Raw genomic sequence first — 17,500 nt, forward strand, 5'->3', positions numbered from 1 at the left:
CAAAACTTTTAAAACTAACTTTAGTAAAATACATGATTTTTTTTGTTTTTATCTATTGTCAGCATTAGTAATCATTCTCTTTTTTATTAAAACAGCATGGTGATATACAAAAAATACTTGTTTTCCTTATATTCTGGGGAACAAAACCTTTTTTAAAAAAGAAATAATTTCGGGAACCCATCGATTCCCCACCCCTCCCCCCTAAAGAGAAAAAAAGGGGGAAAGAAAGAAGGGAAAATCAAAAAAAAAGACTTTATTTTCTGATGGATATGTGAAATTTTGGCAGAGTACCCTGAAAATTTAAGAATTGAAAATATTTGACTTGACAACCACAAAAATTTGGATACAGCCTCATTACTTTAATTCAAAACTTTACATAAAGGAACACAATGAAAAAAAATGTGTATCCCTTTTTCCCAGCAATAAGATATTTTTTTAAAAAAAATGTATACAAAAATTACACTTTTCAACCCCAAAAGTAGAATCGGGGCCCGGCCTGATTTGAAAAATCGGCAGAATGTGGACCTCACAGCTCTGAGCCCCATCACACAAATACTCAGTTTTTTTGGTAAAAATTTTACAAATTTGAAAAACCCAATATAAAAATTTATAAAAAAATTATATAAAAACTTATAGTAATTTCGGATTAAAAAAAGGGGATCTGTTAGACTGTAGACAGACAAAATTTGAACTTTTATAATACTTATCCAAGCAAAAAAGGCTACACGGGTATTAGAAATTTTTTTTTTAACCCAAAAAGAAATAGGGCATAATTTTTCTATATATAAAATTTTCCCAAAAATGTGTCCCCCCACCCCTTAAAAAAAAAAAAAAAAAAAAAAAAAAAAAAGGCAAAAGCAGGCTGCGTCTCATCGGCCGGGAAAATACAGACACAAAATGCTCCTTATACGATCCATATGTCACTGCTATCTTAAATCGACTGCCCATACCTTGTTGCCCCCATCGTCGCTGGTCATACCCTGCTCCCCCCTTCCCTGCTGGCCTATTGCCGGGCCCCATGCCCTCTGGCCCTGCTGACCAAACTGTGGCCGATCCCCTCTGCTGCATCATAATGATTTGTGCTGCTGCTGTTGCTGCTGCTGCTTTGCTGCGATGCTGCGTTGCTGTTTGTGCGCTCCCTCACTTGAAGAGTTTTTTTTAAACCTGGATTCGCATGGGGGACTGACTGCGGGGCCCCCCGGGAGTGTTGCCCCCTTGCCCCGGGGGGCCCAATATTCCCCCTACCCCAACATGGGGCCTGTGCTGCAACGCTGGTAAGCTGTGTCGCTTTGCGCACTGTGGTGTTGCTGCTTTGTGTGCTTTTTGTGTCTGCTCTGCTGCGTTGCTGTCACAAAGGAACAGATTAGGAGACCTCTCCAAAAAATTCCCGTAAAAAACAAAAAAATTTGAAAGAATAAATGAAAAAAAAAGAAGCCTACAGGGGAAAAGGGAATAGATTGTTAATTGATTTTATTTCATTCAAAAAAAAAAAATAAACATGTTCATTCTATACACAAAAAAAATGTTTTGCACATAAAAAAGGGGAATTTTTTGGCACCTGTAATTCAATACTTTCCCCCCAATGAAAAAAGAAATGCTATTAAAAGAAAAAATTGCATCAAAATAACACTTTGAAACAATAACTTTCCTTTAAGGGGACGTCGCTTTCACCCTTGAGCCCCAGATTTTTAATTACCAAAATTGAAATAAATGCCCAACCCTTTGGGCAATAAAAAACTGGCAATTATCCCTGTCCGGAGTCCCCAGTATGCTGTTTCTTTTTTTTTTCTTGGCTAAACTATACCTACATGCATTCTGTAAGGCAAAACTTTAAAGAACAAATTTTTCTTCATTTTTCTTGAAATCTCTGTTGTCAAAACAACTTTTCTTTCTCATTTTTCCCCCAAACTGGACGAGTGTTTTTTCAGAAAGCGCATATTTTAACTACCAGAAAATTTCATACCTGAGCTAAAACCCCTCAAATTAGCAATTTTCCTACCCCCAAAAATGTTTTCTTTTCCCCTTTTTTTTCCTATTATTGAAACTGCTAAAAAACCCCAAAAAAGGGCAGGGGGGTCTTTTTCGTGAAAAATGATTTTTTGAAAGCTCTAGTTAAAAGAAAGGGATAATTAAAGATAAAAATCTAAAAATTCCGAAAACACAAAAAAAAAAAGCACAGTGCCAGAAATTTTTCCTCCCCACCTGATTTGCGCATCTGAAGCAGCTGCAGCTTCTTTGGGTCGGGCTGCTGTGCTTTTGCGCTGCTGCTGTTTGCTGTTTTTGCTGCTGCTGTTGTTGCTGCTGTTGTTGCTGTTGCTGCTGTTGCTTTTTGTTGCTGCTGCTGTTGTATATTGAGCTTTGGGTTTTTGGGGTGAGTTGCGGGGCCAAGACAAACTGACCCGTCCCATCGAACTTTAAAACTGGCCCTCCTGGCCCCCTGGCCCCCTGGCCCTGGGGGGCCCAAGCCCGAGCCATTGCCGTTTGGCATCTGCGCATCTGGTCCACCCATCTGGCGTTCCCCCGAAGGAAAACGAACATTTCTTTTTTTTTCCAAAAACACAAAAAATGATTACTCATACAAACAGTAAGAAACATACAGAAAACAAAACACTATACAGATGGAGAAAAGTACCAAACCATTCAAAAGTAAACAGCAATACATTATGGACACACCAGGAAAACCCCGGGACGGGGGCGCCGACCCCCAGGTGACGCACCCCCAAACAAACGCACCACGCCCCACACGCACCCCACCAAAACCAACACACACACACACACACACACCCCCACACAAAAACCCCCAAAAAACAAACAAAAACAACACAAAAAAACACTAAACAAAATATAAAATGAAAAAATATAAATAAAAACAAAGAAAATTTTACTAAAAATTTAAAATAAATTAAAATGTTTTGATAAATAGTAAAAAACAACATTCTCATGATAATATTAATAATTTTAATATCCCAAACAAAAATACCTTGACAAATAGGCTGACTGAGGGGCTGTGGACTGCGTGTTCTGCGGATGATCGCCTGGGTAGACATCGTTCATGCTGGGCCCTGAGGGAGAGTGTTGATGCTGAGGGGGCCAGAGAAGAAAGAATGTATTTTGTTGGTGTATTAAAAAACCAGACTAATGAGTAAAATCTTTTTTTTACTTAGAAGTGGGAAAGAATTAGCATTTACCTTCTTTTTAAATCAAAGTCAAAAAAAGGCAGAAAAACACTTAACTTCCTTTATCAATTTTATTTTTTTAAATGATAAAAAGAAAATGTTGGTATCTTCTCTATTTTTTTTTTCAAAAAAAAAAAAAAATTTTCTGTAATTTTTTAAAAATAAAGGTTCTTGCTGGTGCCACAAAAAGGACAGAGGCAAAGGTTTTTATGCCTTTATTTTTGGAAGAATCCCCAAAACAACATTTTTGTCCCTTGTCGGACAATCCAAATTTACTTGAAGTTTGCCCATTCCTATTATATATGTTAAAATTGGGAAAAAAAGCAAATCGGGTCCTGCTTTTTTACTTCTAAAAACTCCTATTTAGCTGAAGAAAGAAAGTCTCTGTAGACAGGGAAAAAAAAGACGGAACCTCATAGCCAAATCCTTTGCAAAACCAAGGACAAAGATCTAACGAAAACATCTAAAAACTACCCACAAATAGGGGACAGTAAAACCACAGGTCTGATGGAGATCTGTTTATCCCTAGAAAATTATTGTGCTTTTTTTATTTGATTTCATAAACCATAATAAAAAATTTTTTTTCATAACAAAAGACCCCTCTAAAATTTTCGCTTTTTCCCCTTTGATTTTTTTTATCATTCCCACTCTTCATGGACTCTCAACCAAATAAAATCCACAAAGCAAATCCATAACAACGCACCAAAACCAACCACAGAATGATCCTCCCATCCATAAAGGAAATCATACCTGAACTGGTGGGCAGCTGTGGCTCCCCGGCATTCTGGACTACATTCGGTCCCGCCCCCAGCAATTGGGCCCACTCACAGGGCCATGTTTTTACCTGGGATCTCAAAAAAAAGCATTATTGAGAAGCAAACAATAAATTATTGGTAAATAGAAGTATTCAATAAACAAAGCAAGTTTTTTTGTCATTTGGGGATTTTTTGCTACTGCTTGATAAAAATTTGAAAAACTATTTTAAATTTAATGTCTAGGACTGATGTCTGTGGCATCTTTTAAAAAAATATAGCTGGTTATTTTAAAGGAAACTGTCCCGAGACGCGGGATTGGGGGGGTTTTCGAATAAGTAAAAATGATCCCCCATATTGCATTTTTTTTGGGTTTCCCAAAATAATTTATATGCACCTTTTGTTAACCTCAGACGCAAAAAATGTTCTTTTTTTTGGGGAAAAAAGAAAAAATATCGTTTTACGATGGACAACAGTTTTTAAAATCTTCGGGCAACTTTTTTAAAAACCAAATAAAAGTGGGTTTTTCCACCAGGACTTTGCCCTTTAGAAATTTGGTTTTTATGGGAAAAAACTAAATTGTTAAAAAGCGAGGTTTAACATGTATATATAAATCTTTTTTCTTTATGAAGTTGTGATAGGCCATACTAGCCTTTAAACGGGTATTATCAGTGTATCACCAAAAAAAATTACTAAAAATTTAAACTTCATTATACTTTTTTATGGAGCATGCATAACCTTAAATTAGCAAGGACTTAAAAAGTTTTTTCCATAAACAGGTCTAGATAAATAAAAAAACCCCTTTGGGTGTACAATTTTTTACTTGTACTATATATTAACCACAGATAATATTTGCAGTTACATAATTAGACAGTTGAGTACATATAGGGGCTTATCCCAAAAGTTTTTCTGTACTATACAAAAAGACAAAGCACAAATGGTAAATTATCTTATACCGTCAACAAAAGGGTTGGGGTTAACAATAGTGATACGTAATTATCAATATAATTACTTATGGATAAAATATTCATTGCAGAAATTTTAAGCATATGGGGGGGTTTAAAATAGCCAAAACCCAAAGTTTTAACTTTCAGCAAACAAATTCCACATCTGGCAAACACCCACAGCCTATCACATTACAACCTATCACGCGAGGGGCTTTGTGCATGCTATTTATAACAGCATCACCCAGGGCAGAGTGGTGTGAAACTGGAATCCCACTTGCTTTTTTCGGTTAAATCAGCTAAAATATCTATGTTAAAATATCCTTTTAAATAACATACAAATATGCACAAAAACCATGTTATAAATGTTTAAAAAGTTTCCCCTACCTTCCTTTTCGGCCCCCTGAAAAACACTCCGATTTTTTCAAAAAGGAATTTGATAAACGGAAGAACCCAACATAGGCCTTTTCTCACACAAAAAAAGCGGGATGACCTTTACCTCATTTTGTGATGGAGAGGGGTTTGACACTGTAGCAGCCAGCCTGTTGGGGGAATGAAAATATGTAAAAAAATTAAAAATGAAATGAATATCTTCGGACATCTTCAGCTTTATTTTACAGTTTCAACTATATCTTCATCAGAAAAACCCCTCCTCAAGAAATGGAAGTTGTGAAAATTTTTCCCCTTTAAACCTCTCTATTTCCTTCTCCCTCTTCCTCCTTCCCCTATTTACCTCTTCTTCCTTTTTTTCCCCTCTCTCCCATCTCCTTCTCCTCTTGCTATGTTTTATACTGCACATAAATCATCCATTACTGTTGTATCTGTAAATTTTTCATTGTTACCATCCCCTTTTTTTTTCTATTTTCACAATTAGTGTCCTTAATCTAAACTTATTAAATTTTCATCTACAAAAAATAGGTAACCCCCCAATATATTTTTGAAAAAAAAGTGCCAACTATGCAAATTTATTAAAAATGATTAGCCCAAATATCTTTCCCCCCCTGTCTCAATCTTAGCGTAATTTTGATTTTCAAAGAAACTGAAAAATTACTGATCCCTATAACCCTTTCACAGCCAAACAGCTAATCCGTTAGTATGCAAAAAATGTAGAAAACTAAAGTGCATGCCCAAAATTTTAGATACCAAAATGATCTAGTATTTATCAGTCAGGCAAAATTGATGGAAACCTTTTCATTTGGCAAAGCAAGCCCTTTTAAATCCTATGACACTAGCAAAAAAAGAAACATTAAATAAAAGTACTCTTTATAAAAAACGAACATTTATGAATGAGAACAAATATTTTCATCGAAGAAATGTTTTTGAGTATTTTTGATTATGTCTTTGTTAGAAATTGAAGTATTTCTGAGGGGGAAATAGTCAAATACTTTCCCCATTAAACCCTTTACTATTTCTAGACACGTTCAGTTTAATGATTTGTGCTATATATTTAAAAGGATGCCCCTTTTAAACCCCTTTTAAAGACAAAGGGATCTATTCTTGCAATGATGAGCTATGCCCACTACTATGCTATGCATGCATGTCCTAAACAGTTTGGGCCCTGGCTGCAGCCCTTTAAACCCCTTTGCCACAAGTGGGCATGAAACCATCCCATGGCTGGCGGGACTATCTGCCGGGGGCATGTACGTACATCCATGGTTTATGTAGGACATGCCATAGTTTTTTTTTTTTTTACAATCACGGCAAAATTATATTTTTTCCACTGAAAATGTGTTTAAGTCTTTTTTAACACTTTCATTTTTACTATACATAAAAAACAAAAACAAAAACCTAAAATTTTTAAACTCCTGATGCCCCCCCTGCTTATTTTTTTCGACAAAGAGCAATATGATCAACTATGGATCATATAAAAACAAAAATACCCTTTCAGTCTTGTTTTATCAAAATATGGCAAAAAGGTTTTTACATGATGGTCGTGCAGCTAGCGACGAAAAAACCCCTGGCAGCGAGGCCCGGCCACTATAATATCCCGTGGGGAAAAGGGTTAAAGGGGCGAGCCCCTTAAGGTAGATTTAGTTTTTTTTTTTGCTTCATTTTTTTTTAAAAGTCTGAAAGCCATAGCTAAAATTTAGAGGGGGGAAAACATAGTTTGCGTTTAAATTTTTTTGCATGACATTAGCCCATTTTGGGCTCCCCCCAAAGCAGGGAAAAAATCGCTTATCAAGGATAAATCACCAGTCAATCTTTCTTTTGCTCTTCTAGCTTTTATTTTTCACATCACAACCTTTTATAACCCAAAATTAAAATTTCATATATAAAAATGATAACGTAAGCCTTAAAAAATTCCTACCTTGCCAACTTACCACCCTCTGACAAAAAGTTGTAAGAGCTTCCATGGGGGACTCTGTGGCAGGAACATGAGGTCTTCACATTTTTGAAGTAAGTGTTTCCGTGGGCGAGGAATTTTTTGTATCTCTGCATTATGATTTTATTTGCCCAAACCCTCATTTTTTCTGCAAAAGGGAAGGTAAGTTAAACTTTTCTGCATTTGAGCCAATGCACCATTACTTTTTATCAAAATTTTTGCCCAAAAAATGGAAACCTTCACTCATCTTCAAGGCGGGGGGTTTATCATCAAAAAGGCATGTTTAATAGATCAAAAATCTAAACATTATGCATTTGGTCTGAATGTTCACCTGATTTTAACATCAATGAACATTGTGGGTTGTATGCACAACGGATCCGTCAATTAGAATTATAAATTTGATTTCTGCTTCCCTTTGGGAAAAATTTCCCAGTCTAGAATAAAGGGTATATTTTGAGATATTCTTGCCATCAAAAAAAAAAAATTGGGGAACATTTGTAAAAAAAGTTTTCTTTCAAATTACGAAAAGTGTATCTGAAACTTTTTTCCAGAGAAAATAAATGAATATTCTCTAAATTCTGTCAAATGCCAAACAAGTTTTAACAAAGACTTAAGCAAAACAAAACTAATAATATTACACTCATTATACATAATCTAACAAGTACTTTTAAAATTTTTAGTTCAAAAGGGCCCCAATAGAAAATAACAATTATTTCAGTTCCTTTTGCATGCAGTGATGTTTGAGTTGACAGTTTATAAAATATTCATTCAAGAAAGAATCTCTTTTTGACTATTCACACTACATAAAACACAAAACCTAAGTTAAAACCCAATAGCACACACACACACACATGTATATGTTCACTCTCACACATGCTCACACCAACATGCACTCTCTCTCCCCTTTCAAAATTCCCCACTTACACTTCTGGCTCTCCATTGACCACCAGAGATGTCATTTTGCACGTCACTTGGTGGGCCACTCTGGTGTTATTGTCGCCCTTCTTCTCCTGCCACTCCAGTGTGCCCTGCCACACTACCTGTCGCTGATTTGGCATGTTCATTCCTGCCCCCTGTACCACCTGGTTAGGCGGCTGGGGCATTGGCACAGGTATTGGCTGATTCACATCCTGGTCTGGAATACCAAAAATTAAATTGAATTAATTAATTAATAATAAATAGAATAAATAAATAAATATCCAAAAATGTAGCATTTGGGAGACAGGATCGTTATGTCTCTGGATTAAATTTTTTAAAGAAACCAGGAACTTTGATGTTTTTTTGGGGAACTTTTGGTCTCAAACCCATCTTAAAAGCCAAACCCTTTTTTTAATCTCATCAAAAATGAAAAAACAGAATTTCTAAAGAAATTTAAAATTTATCAGAGTGAAAAAAAAAAAAAAAAAAAAACAGGGGGGGGGGGGGGTGCAAAACCTCTACAAGTGTGCACTTATTTGCAAAGGTTGCTGAGTCTTTGTCATTATAACTGGCTGCATGGTGGGTGCCCTCTGGCCTGCGCCTAGGGGCCAAGCACCACCATGAGTGTTCCCAGGAGCAGCATTTGGATCTGTAGTGAAATTTTTTTTTAATTATTACTGCTTATACTCTTTTAAATTTAAAATTTTAAAAGATTTTTCGGGAAGTTCATCCCAAAAAAAACATTTGAAATAAATCTCTAATCTTTTTTTTTTCAGAAATGAAGACATTCCTTTCATATTAATGTGATTTTAAAGAAAAGTTGAATTTATAAACAAACAGAAAAATGATCTGATAATCTTTTTTAAAGGAGGCCATATTTCTTGCAAGAAAGCAAAACTGTATAGAGATCTTTTCTAACCCCTTTTCCCGCCGGTGACGTGACAGGAGTCAAGCGAACGATGGTTGGGAGGTTCAGCAGAGCCGGGGCGGGGTGTAGGCTTTAAAGCAGCGGACTCCCGCGCCCACTGTCTGGCCAGCCGATATCACCAGAGTTTAATTGCTCTCAGAGATTTCTGATAACCAGGAATAATGGGTTAAACACCTAAATGAAAGCTTATTTTTAAAAAATCAAGTTAAATTTATTAGGTATGTCTTGTATTATTTCCTAGGTAAAACAAAAATTGGTGCAGAAACCTCCGAGATCCTAACATTTTTTTTTGGGGGGGAAAAAAAAAATCCACCAAAAGATTTGCCAAACACATAGAAAGGGAATAAGAAGAAAAATCTGGTTCTCTTAAAATGTGAATAAGGCCACATGTATTAAAAAAAACAAGGCAAAAGGTTAATCAAGGAAAGTGTTGGTGTCCAGGAAAATGCATTTTGATTTTGCCCTTTTCATTAAGTTCATTTTAGCATAGCTTCTTGAAACAAACAGCATTTATTAAAAAACCCAAATTATTTCATAGTAAACCAGATGATAAAGTTACTTTACGGACTCTGTAGAAAATTAACTAAAATAATGACAATTTTCTTCTTTTTCCCTCAAAACTACAATTTTTGAACTGTTCTATGCCTTTGCAACAAGGTTTTAAATAACTAAAATTGTGTTTATACCAACAGAAAGCTTATAAAAATGTTCAACAAAATGACACTGGATCTCAGAATTTCCCTCCTTTTGGCCAAACATGGGGGGGGGGGGGGGGGGGGAGGACTTTCTTGTGGGGAAACTTATTATTTGTTTTCAATATTACTTTTGGTGATACAGCCCTTATATATTTGATTTTTTCATTTCAATTTAGCTTTACAATACTAAATCTAACAGAATTATGCAAAATATTCTTTTTTGGGGATTGCAAAAATCTAAAATTTAATTTTAAATCCAGTCTAAAACATGTTTTCTGCATGTTTTAAAATTTTTTCTTGGGAAAACAGTGTGGGGAAAAAATCAAGGAATTTGCCTTTAAAGCTTCTCATAATTCATCATCAGCATACCAAATGCTTCTAAACACCAAAAGACCACACTGGCTTTATCTTGAAATAAAATATGAAAATTAGCTTGCAAAGTACAAAAATAACAATCTTGGCCCCTTTCATAAAAAAAGTTGTATCAAAGATATCAGAAATGCAACAGAGTGGTTACTGACTTGCTCCATCTTTTTGTGAATTATATGCATACCTGTACACTTACTTGTCATTTTACATATTTCAAGGGGTTTCAAAACTAATTAATATTGTATTCATGAAGCACAGCGCCAAAAATTGAATTTTCGTAAATTCTTTTGGGGGGGGAAATTTTTTTTTCCCCTTTAAAAGGGTCGTTTTTAGTAGGACTACAAGCTTAAGGGGGCTATTTCAGGAGAGTTAGGGGGCCATGGGCTTTAGTGTCAATAATTTTTGAACTAATTTCCAAATCCTAAAACACAGACTTTTTACTCAGCTTCACTTTCGGTTCTTCCTTTTTCCCCTTTCCCTGAGTAGAAAAAGGTCTTTCGACATGCAAAAAAAAGAAGCCTCCCGGGAAAACCGAAAAAACCCCCCAACCCGGTAACAGACACTTTAAATTTCCCTTCCTTCTCACCTGGCAACCAGGGGGGTTTTTGCTCGGCCAAAGCAACGGGGCCCCAACCTGAAAGTTGTGTGCTATGATTGCTGAAAACGAAAGGGGAAGTCCATGTAAAACAAGCTGTGTAAAGGAACCTACAAAAATTCATCGTAAAAAAAAAAATATATATGTGATAACTTACTCTTAATAATAAAGTGTTTAGATTATAGAACTAAATAAAAAAAAAACTAACTGGGTATTCATTATATTCATGCCATATTTTTCCAACCTATTCTAAAAAATTAAAAAAATTCCTATCTTAACTACATGGTTGCTGAGTTGAAAGATTGCCTTGCTGGGTACTTGTTATTGGATTGACGACCATTCCGGCTGGGGGTGGCCGCGGCATCTGTAAACAGGAGGGAGTTCCATCTATTAGTCACAGAAAAAAGCATATGTCAGCATTCAATCCTTGACCAAGCAATGAATCAGATGGTTTTACTTCAAATTCATTTCATTTTCCAACAGTGTTTCCTACTCAATATAACTGGCACCAAACAAAGGTAATCTCTCCATATTCAGAGATACAGTTAGCACTCCCACAAAAAAATTATATATCTTTTCCACTTTTTGAGTTATTTACACATTCTGAGGATTTCCCCGGCCAGTAATAAAAATTTCCAAAAAAGAAAAAGAAATCTCGTGCTACTTTCAAAATGGAAAAAAATTATGTCCCGTACCCCTTTTCCCTTTTAAACAAGGGAAAGATTCACTTTTGGAGGCTGATGATGACTGATAACACTTTAATGGATTTGTCATGATCATCATCTGGTAACTGGAAGGTTAGTGATAGTGATTTGAAATACAATAGTGTTGATTCAACATGTAAATTCAGCCTGCAATCACCATCCTCTCCTGGGTATCTCGACCTCCAGAAAGAGAGAGCACTGGATAAAGAATGCCGAAGCAATGATTACATTAAGGCCTGAATTGAATGACTCTTTACATCAACATTATACACTTTCTACAATCATTTCAACGATAATGCTCATACCAACATAATTAATATTTTTCATGTATATATATTTATATATACAAAATTAAAAAGATTAATGAACAAAAACATACACATTTTTATGTCTTTATCTAAATTTTTCTATATGTGTATTTTGTTGTGTTGGTTTAAAAAATATATAATATATTATATATATATATATATATATATATAATATATTATATATATATATATAATATAATATATATAATTATGTAAAATTTTTATTATTATTATGTATGTATATGTAAATTTGGTATTTAAAATATATATTTAAAATATATTTTATATAATATATATATAAATATATATATATATAAATGTTATTTTATATATTATATTATTAAATATATGATATATGTATATATATAATGTTAAATATATTTAGACATATATGAATACATATTTTTAAAAAATATAAATAAATTTTTAAAACAAATTTTATACTTTATGTATAAAAAATATAGGTATATATATGTAATTAAAAATAATATAAATTAATAATAATAATATTTTATATAGAAAGATATATATTAAATTAATTTATTATATTAGAATTATATATAGTATAATAAAATATATATATATATATTATATTTAAAATTTTAAAATATATATATAATAATAATTGTATATATGTAAAATTATGTATAAATTATATATATGTATATATTATAAAATTTTAATATGTATATTATATGTATATAAATATATATATTATATATTTTTTATAAAAATAATTTTATAATATATAAAATATATATAATTATATATGTATATATTTATATATATGTATTAAAATTTATATATTTATTTAAATATAATATAAATAATAATATATATTTTTATATATATATATATATATATATATATAGGATATGTATATAAAATTAATTTTATATATATATATTTAATATAAAATTTTATTTTTATATTAGTATAAATTTTATATTATTATATATATATATTATTTTGTATATATAAAATATATTTATATATTTAATATATATTATTTTATATATATATATATATATATATTTTATTATATTATTTAAAAATATTAATATAATATAAAAATATTTTAAATATATGTAAAATTTATTATAAATTTTGCTATGTATGATAAAATTTTATATGTAATATTAGATCCATGTAAAATTGTTCATTTTTATCATCCCATGTAAAGCAATTTTTTTATGAAAAATGTATGCTCCATGTAGCTTATTATGCATCCCTTGTTTTTGCTCCCTTATCATCCCTTATGATCCCTGTTTAATTTGGATCCATGATGACAAGTAGATTATGTATGCATGGAGGGGTGTATGATTATGTATGTATGCATCATTTATGCATAATGCATCATTTTTATGTATATGTCTTGTACAGGGTTATTAAATGTATATGTAAAGTTACTTAATGGGAAAAATGTTTGTATGGGTTTGTGTTTGGTTTGTGGGTTTTGTTGGTTGGTGTGTGTGTGGTGTGTGGTGTTGGTGTGTGTGGTGTGTGTGTGTGTGTGTGTGTGGGGGTGTGTGCTCCCCCGGCTTTTGTTTGCTTTGGGGGTTTTTTGGGGGGTTTTTAATTTAACCCAAATTTTTTTTTTTCCCCAAACTCCTAAAACATTTCCAAAGCTCCCTTTTAGCTGACCTGAGTTGCCCACCACCTTTCCCTCTATTTCAAAGTCCATCACAAAAGGGTCAAAAATCCTAAGCAGCCCCCTTTCCCCCCAACGGTAAGATACACATTTGGGGCAACTTAAAAAAAAAAGGAAGAAAAGTTCTGGCCCCCTTTAAAACCCCCCTCGCCCAAGCGAGACTCACTCCTTGTGTTTGGACCTGGTGGGAAACCCGGTGAGCCCCGTTTAGGCCCCCGGGGGGGGTGGCGGGGCCCGTTGGGAGGGTTTTGGAGAAGGTCCTGGGGCCCCGGGGGGCGTGACACTGGGGGCAGGGGGCGTGGGCCCCTGATTCATGGGGTAAGGTTGAGCGAGGGGCTCACGCTCTCTCCCCAGACTAAAAAGGACGTTAGCAGATCCCTCGTTCTCTGGGTTTACTCTCCTACTCAAACAAATACAAAATTTTAAGCTCATTAAACCTATATAAAAAAGTTACAAAGCAAAAAAATGTTTTGTTTTTTATAATAAATAAAGAGTGAAGATTTTTAAACAAATTACTCACATAAAGTCTTTGAGAAGGGCAAGGGTTTGGCTTTCTTTTCATAATTTTTTAGCCATGCAGGCCTGGTGGTCTCCTCCTCTGCACAAACAGACATACAACCTACCCAATTTTTGCACTGATATAAAAGACAATTTATACCCACTGTTGAAAAAACAAAAAAAATCATGCTTTCACTGGGTACTAATATGGGATATATTTCTGACAATACAAAAAAAATAAATCATACAACATTCCCAAAACATGCTTTCCAATTTCATTATCAGAATTTAAACAATACCCCTTTGGGGCGTGACCCCGATTAAAAAACAAACCAAGGAGGAATAACTTTCCCTTTTTTAAAAACAGGAAATTTTTTCTGGGCTTATTGGAACAAAGGGTTATTTTATGGGCCCGGGGTCTGTTTTAAAAATGCAGCATCTCTGGACATTTTCCCCCGGGGGTAATGTTGTTCATGGTACAAATAAATTTGGGCACCCTGAGCCCCTCCAGGGTGAAACTTGTCTTGTAATTTTTTGCAATTAAAAAACTGCAAAAATTAAAAAAAAAATAAAAAAGGAAAATTTTGTTTTTTTCAGCGGTATTCTTAAAAAAATCCCGGGACAAAGAAATGATGTTCCTGCAGTGAAGATTCCAACTTGAAATAAAAAAATTGTGTAGGTTAATCTAAGATAATATGAAGAAATATGCAAATTTTTGGGTTTTCAAAAGCTTTTTAAATTTTCAGTGTTGTAACATTTTTCAAATCTCTGGACCCCCCCCCTTATTACCTAAATTTCTTTTATGACAGCCTCCATGGAAAAAGGCAAACCCCCGCCTTTTTCCCAAAGGAGTAAAACCCCCACGATATACCCAAAAACTGGAGCTAAAATACCTGACAAAATGTATGAATAAACAGTAGAGGGAAACCATTTTTAATAAAACTCGTGAAAAACTTACCGAGCATTTTTTTTTGGCACTCAGGATACCCCTCCGAGCACGGGGCCCAAACGCTCCCCTTTCCCCAAGACCCAAACCCGGGTAATTCTGTTCCGTAAAAAACGAGGATACTGGGAAACTGCTCGTAAAATAAGCTAGGATTATATCATTTCCCCTGGCGGTTTCCAACTACACTTTACATCTTTTTACCATTGCACTCAATTTAAAAGGTATTAAAAATTTTTGCCCCCCACATAAAACTCTCATACTTAAAGAAATTTGCTTTTTAAAAAGGGTGAAAAAGACCCTAAATTTTAAAAAGTTGGTCCGTTTCCCCGCAGCGTATGCCCACAATTCAATTTTACACATGGTATCAAAACTCCTTTTTTTTAGCTATTCTGTTATTTTCCCAAAGGGCAATATTTATTATTTTCCATTTTACAAAAAAATTTAGACATTTATTTTAGCTGATTTTTTATCTCTCCAGCTACTTTTCACTATGCAATAACAGTAACAGTAAGTAACACGGGTTTGTTTTAGTATTTTTTATATTTTTTTTATTATTCAATTTCCCTAACTCCCCTACACAGGTAAAAGCACCACTTTACGGGTCCCCCAAAAATTTCTTTTGCACCCTGAAAGCACAAAAACTAAAAAAAAACAATCCTCCCCATCACCCTTGCCGCCCCTGTGAAAAATTTCACTGGGCATCATTTCACATTTTTTACCTGTGGAAAAAGACGCCCCATCCTCGAGGACCGTTGCCAAGAACCCGGGAAAAAAATAATAAAAGATTTTAAAAAAATTTTTTCATTAGGAAAGCAATAATTAAATTTTTGCTTAGATTTATTTTTTTCTACTGCAGAAGCTAAGAGCAATTTGCAACATTCTCGGACAGACATTAAACCCTTTTAAAATAAATTCCCCAAAAAAAGGGTCTTTGGGCTCACTTTTGGGGTCATAAAGGAAGAAAAAATAATTGGGAAGTTTTCAAAGAAATGACCCTTGACCCCTCCAATCAAAGCTTAGCCGGGATTACTTTTTGATTTTTACTATCATCATTTATTTTATTTTGAACTTATTTCCTTTCCCGATATTTTCCCAAAATTTTATTTTTTCCTTTTCAATCTCCACATATCATTTTACTATTAACAGCAACAATTCTCCTGTCCCCTTTAGGAAAGAAAAATCAGGCACTTTTCTGAACCTACAAAAATTAACACAGAAACATTCTTAAACTTTAAATTCCATTCTGGCGGAAGGGTTTCACCCAAAGTTAAAAAAAAAACATCATGAACAACCCAGAAAGAAAGAAAAAAAAAAAAAAATTATATTTTTCAAATATATAATTATAGTAATAAAAATAAAAATCAAAATAAAAATAAAAATCAATAAAATAATATTATATATATATTTAATTTTATAAAATATAATATATATATATAAAAAATATAATATAATAATAATAATAAAAAAATAATAAAAAATAATTTTAAAAATAATATTATAAAAAAATATATAAATTTAAATATAAAAACAAAAATATTTTATATATATATTATTTATTATAATTATAATTATATATTATTAAAAATATAAATATAATACAATTTATATATAAAATAATAATAAAAATATATTAAAATTATCTATATTTAAAAATTAAAATAATTTTTATTTTATTTAAAATATATTAAAATATAATATCGGGGGAAAAAAAAAAAGGGAAAATCAAAGTCAACCCAAGACAAACACCGGGTAAAAGGGGGAGCAAAAAGGAAAAAGGGGGGAATAAAGGACTAAAAAAAACGCGAAAGGCAAAGCCAGAGAAAAAGAGGAAAATCTGGACTTTACGTCCCGCCGGGCCAATGGGGGTTTTGCAACTTACCTCCAAAGGGTCAGCCCCCCGGCGCGTTTTTTTTCCTGGGCAAAATTAATATTGCACAAACCCTTTCCAAAAAAAATTCAAAAAACCTAAAAAGAATGATTTCTTTTAAAATCCCCCTTCGAAAAAAAACAGTAAATAAACAAAAAAACCCCATTTCCCTCGTTACCAAAGGTTTCCCACAAACCCCCCAAAAGGAGAAAAAAAAAAAAATAAATGAAATTAAATAAAATGTATAATTTTTTTTAATATCTGGAATATTTTAATATTTTGATAAAAAAATGTGTTTGTAATTATTTTTTGGGGGGAAAAGAAAAATTTTTTAAAAATAAAAAATTTTTTTTTTTAACCTTTCCCCCTTTTTAAAAAGGGAAAAATTTCGTTATTTTTATTATTTTAAAATCGTTTTAAAAAAAATTTTTAATTATAAAAATTATTTCGTTAAATTTATTTATTTTTTTTTATTTTTTCCTTCTTTCCATTTTTTACTATTTTTTAATTTTTTTTTTGGGGTAATACGATATTTTTTTACTATTTTAAAAAATTTTAATTTTTTTTTATCTGTTTACTATTTTTTGTTTTCAAATTTTTATTATATATACTATTTTGAAATTATATTCATAAAAATTAAATTTAGTTTTTTTGTAATACTTTAAAATCGTTATTTTTTTTCATCATAATATCATATTTACAAATTAATCTATTATAATCTAAATAAACTAAAATAATATTTACAAAAAAATTTTTATATTTAATTTATTTTTTCATTCTTTTTAAATTCTCCCTTTTCATAATTTTTTTTATTCTAATAATAAAA

General features: G+C 32.6%; 1 protein-coding gene and 1 pseudogene across 1 annotated transcript in view; both read right to left on the reverse strand.

The window, feature by feature from the left end:
• Positions 1-1,158: 1,158 nt before the first annotated feature.
• LOC119574234 lies at positions 1,159-15,167 on the reverse strand (annotated as a pseudogene).
• Positions 15,168-15,987: 820 nt separating this feature from the next.
• The window catches only part of LOC119574311 (zinc finger CCCH domain-containing protein 18-like), a 7,876-nt gene continuing 6,363 nt past the window's right edge, over positions 15,988-17,500 (reverse strand). The window contains exon 5 of the mRNA XM_037921538.1: positions 15,988-16,005. Coding sequence (XP_037777466.1) covers positions 15,988-16,005 — 18 coding nt within the window. The remainder of the gene's footprint in view (positions 16,006-17,500) is intronic.

This window comes from Penaeus monodon, chromosome 1, assembly GCF_015228065.2.
Source record: "Penaeus monodon isolate SGIC_2016 chromosome 1, NSTDA_Pmon_1, whole genome shotgun sequence".
In the NCBI taxonomy this organism is placed as follows: Eukaryota; Metazoa; Arthropoda; class Malacostraca; order Decapoda; family Penaeidae; genus Penaeus; species Penaeus monodon.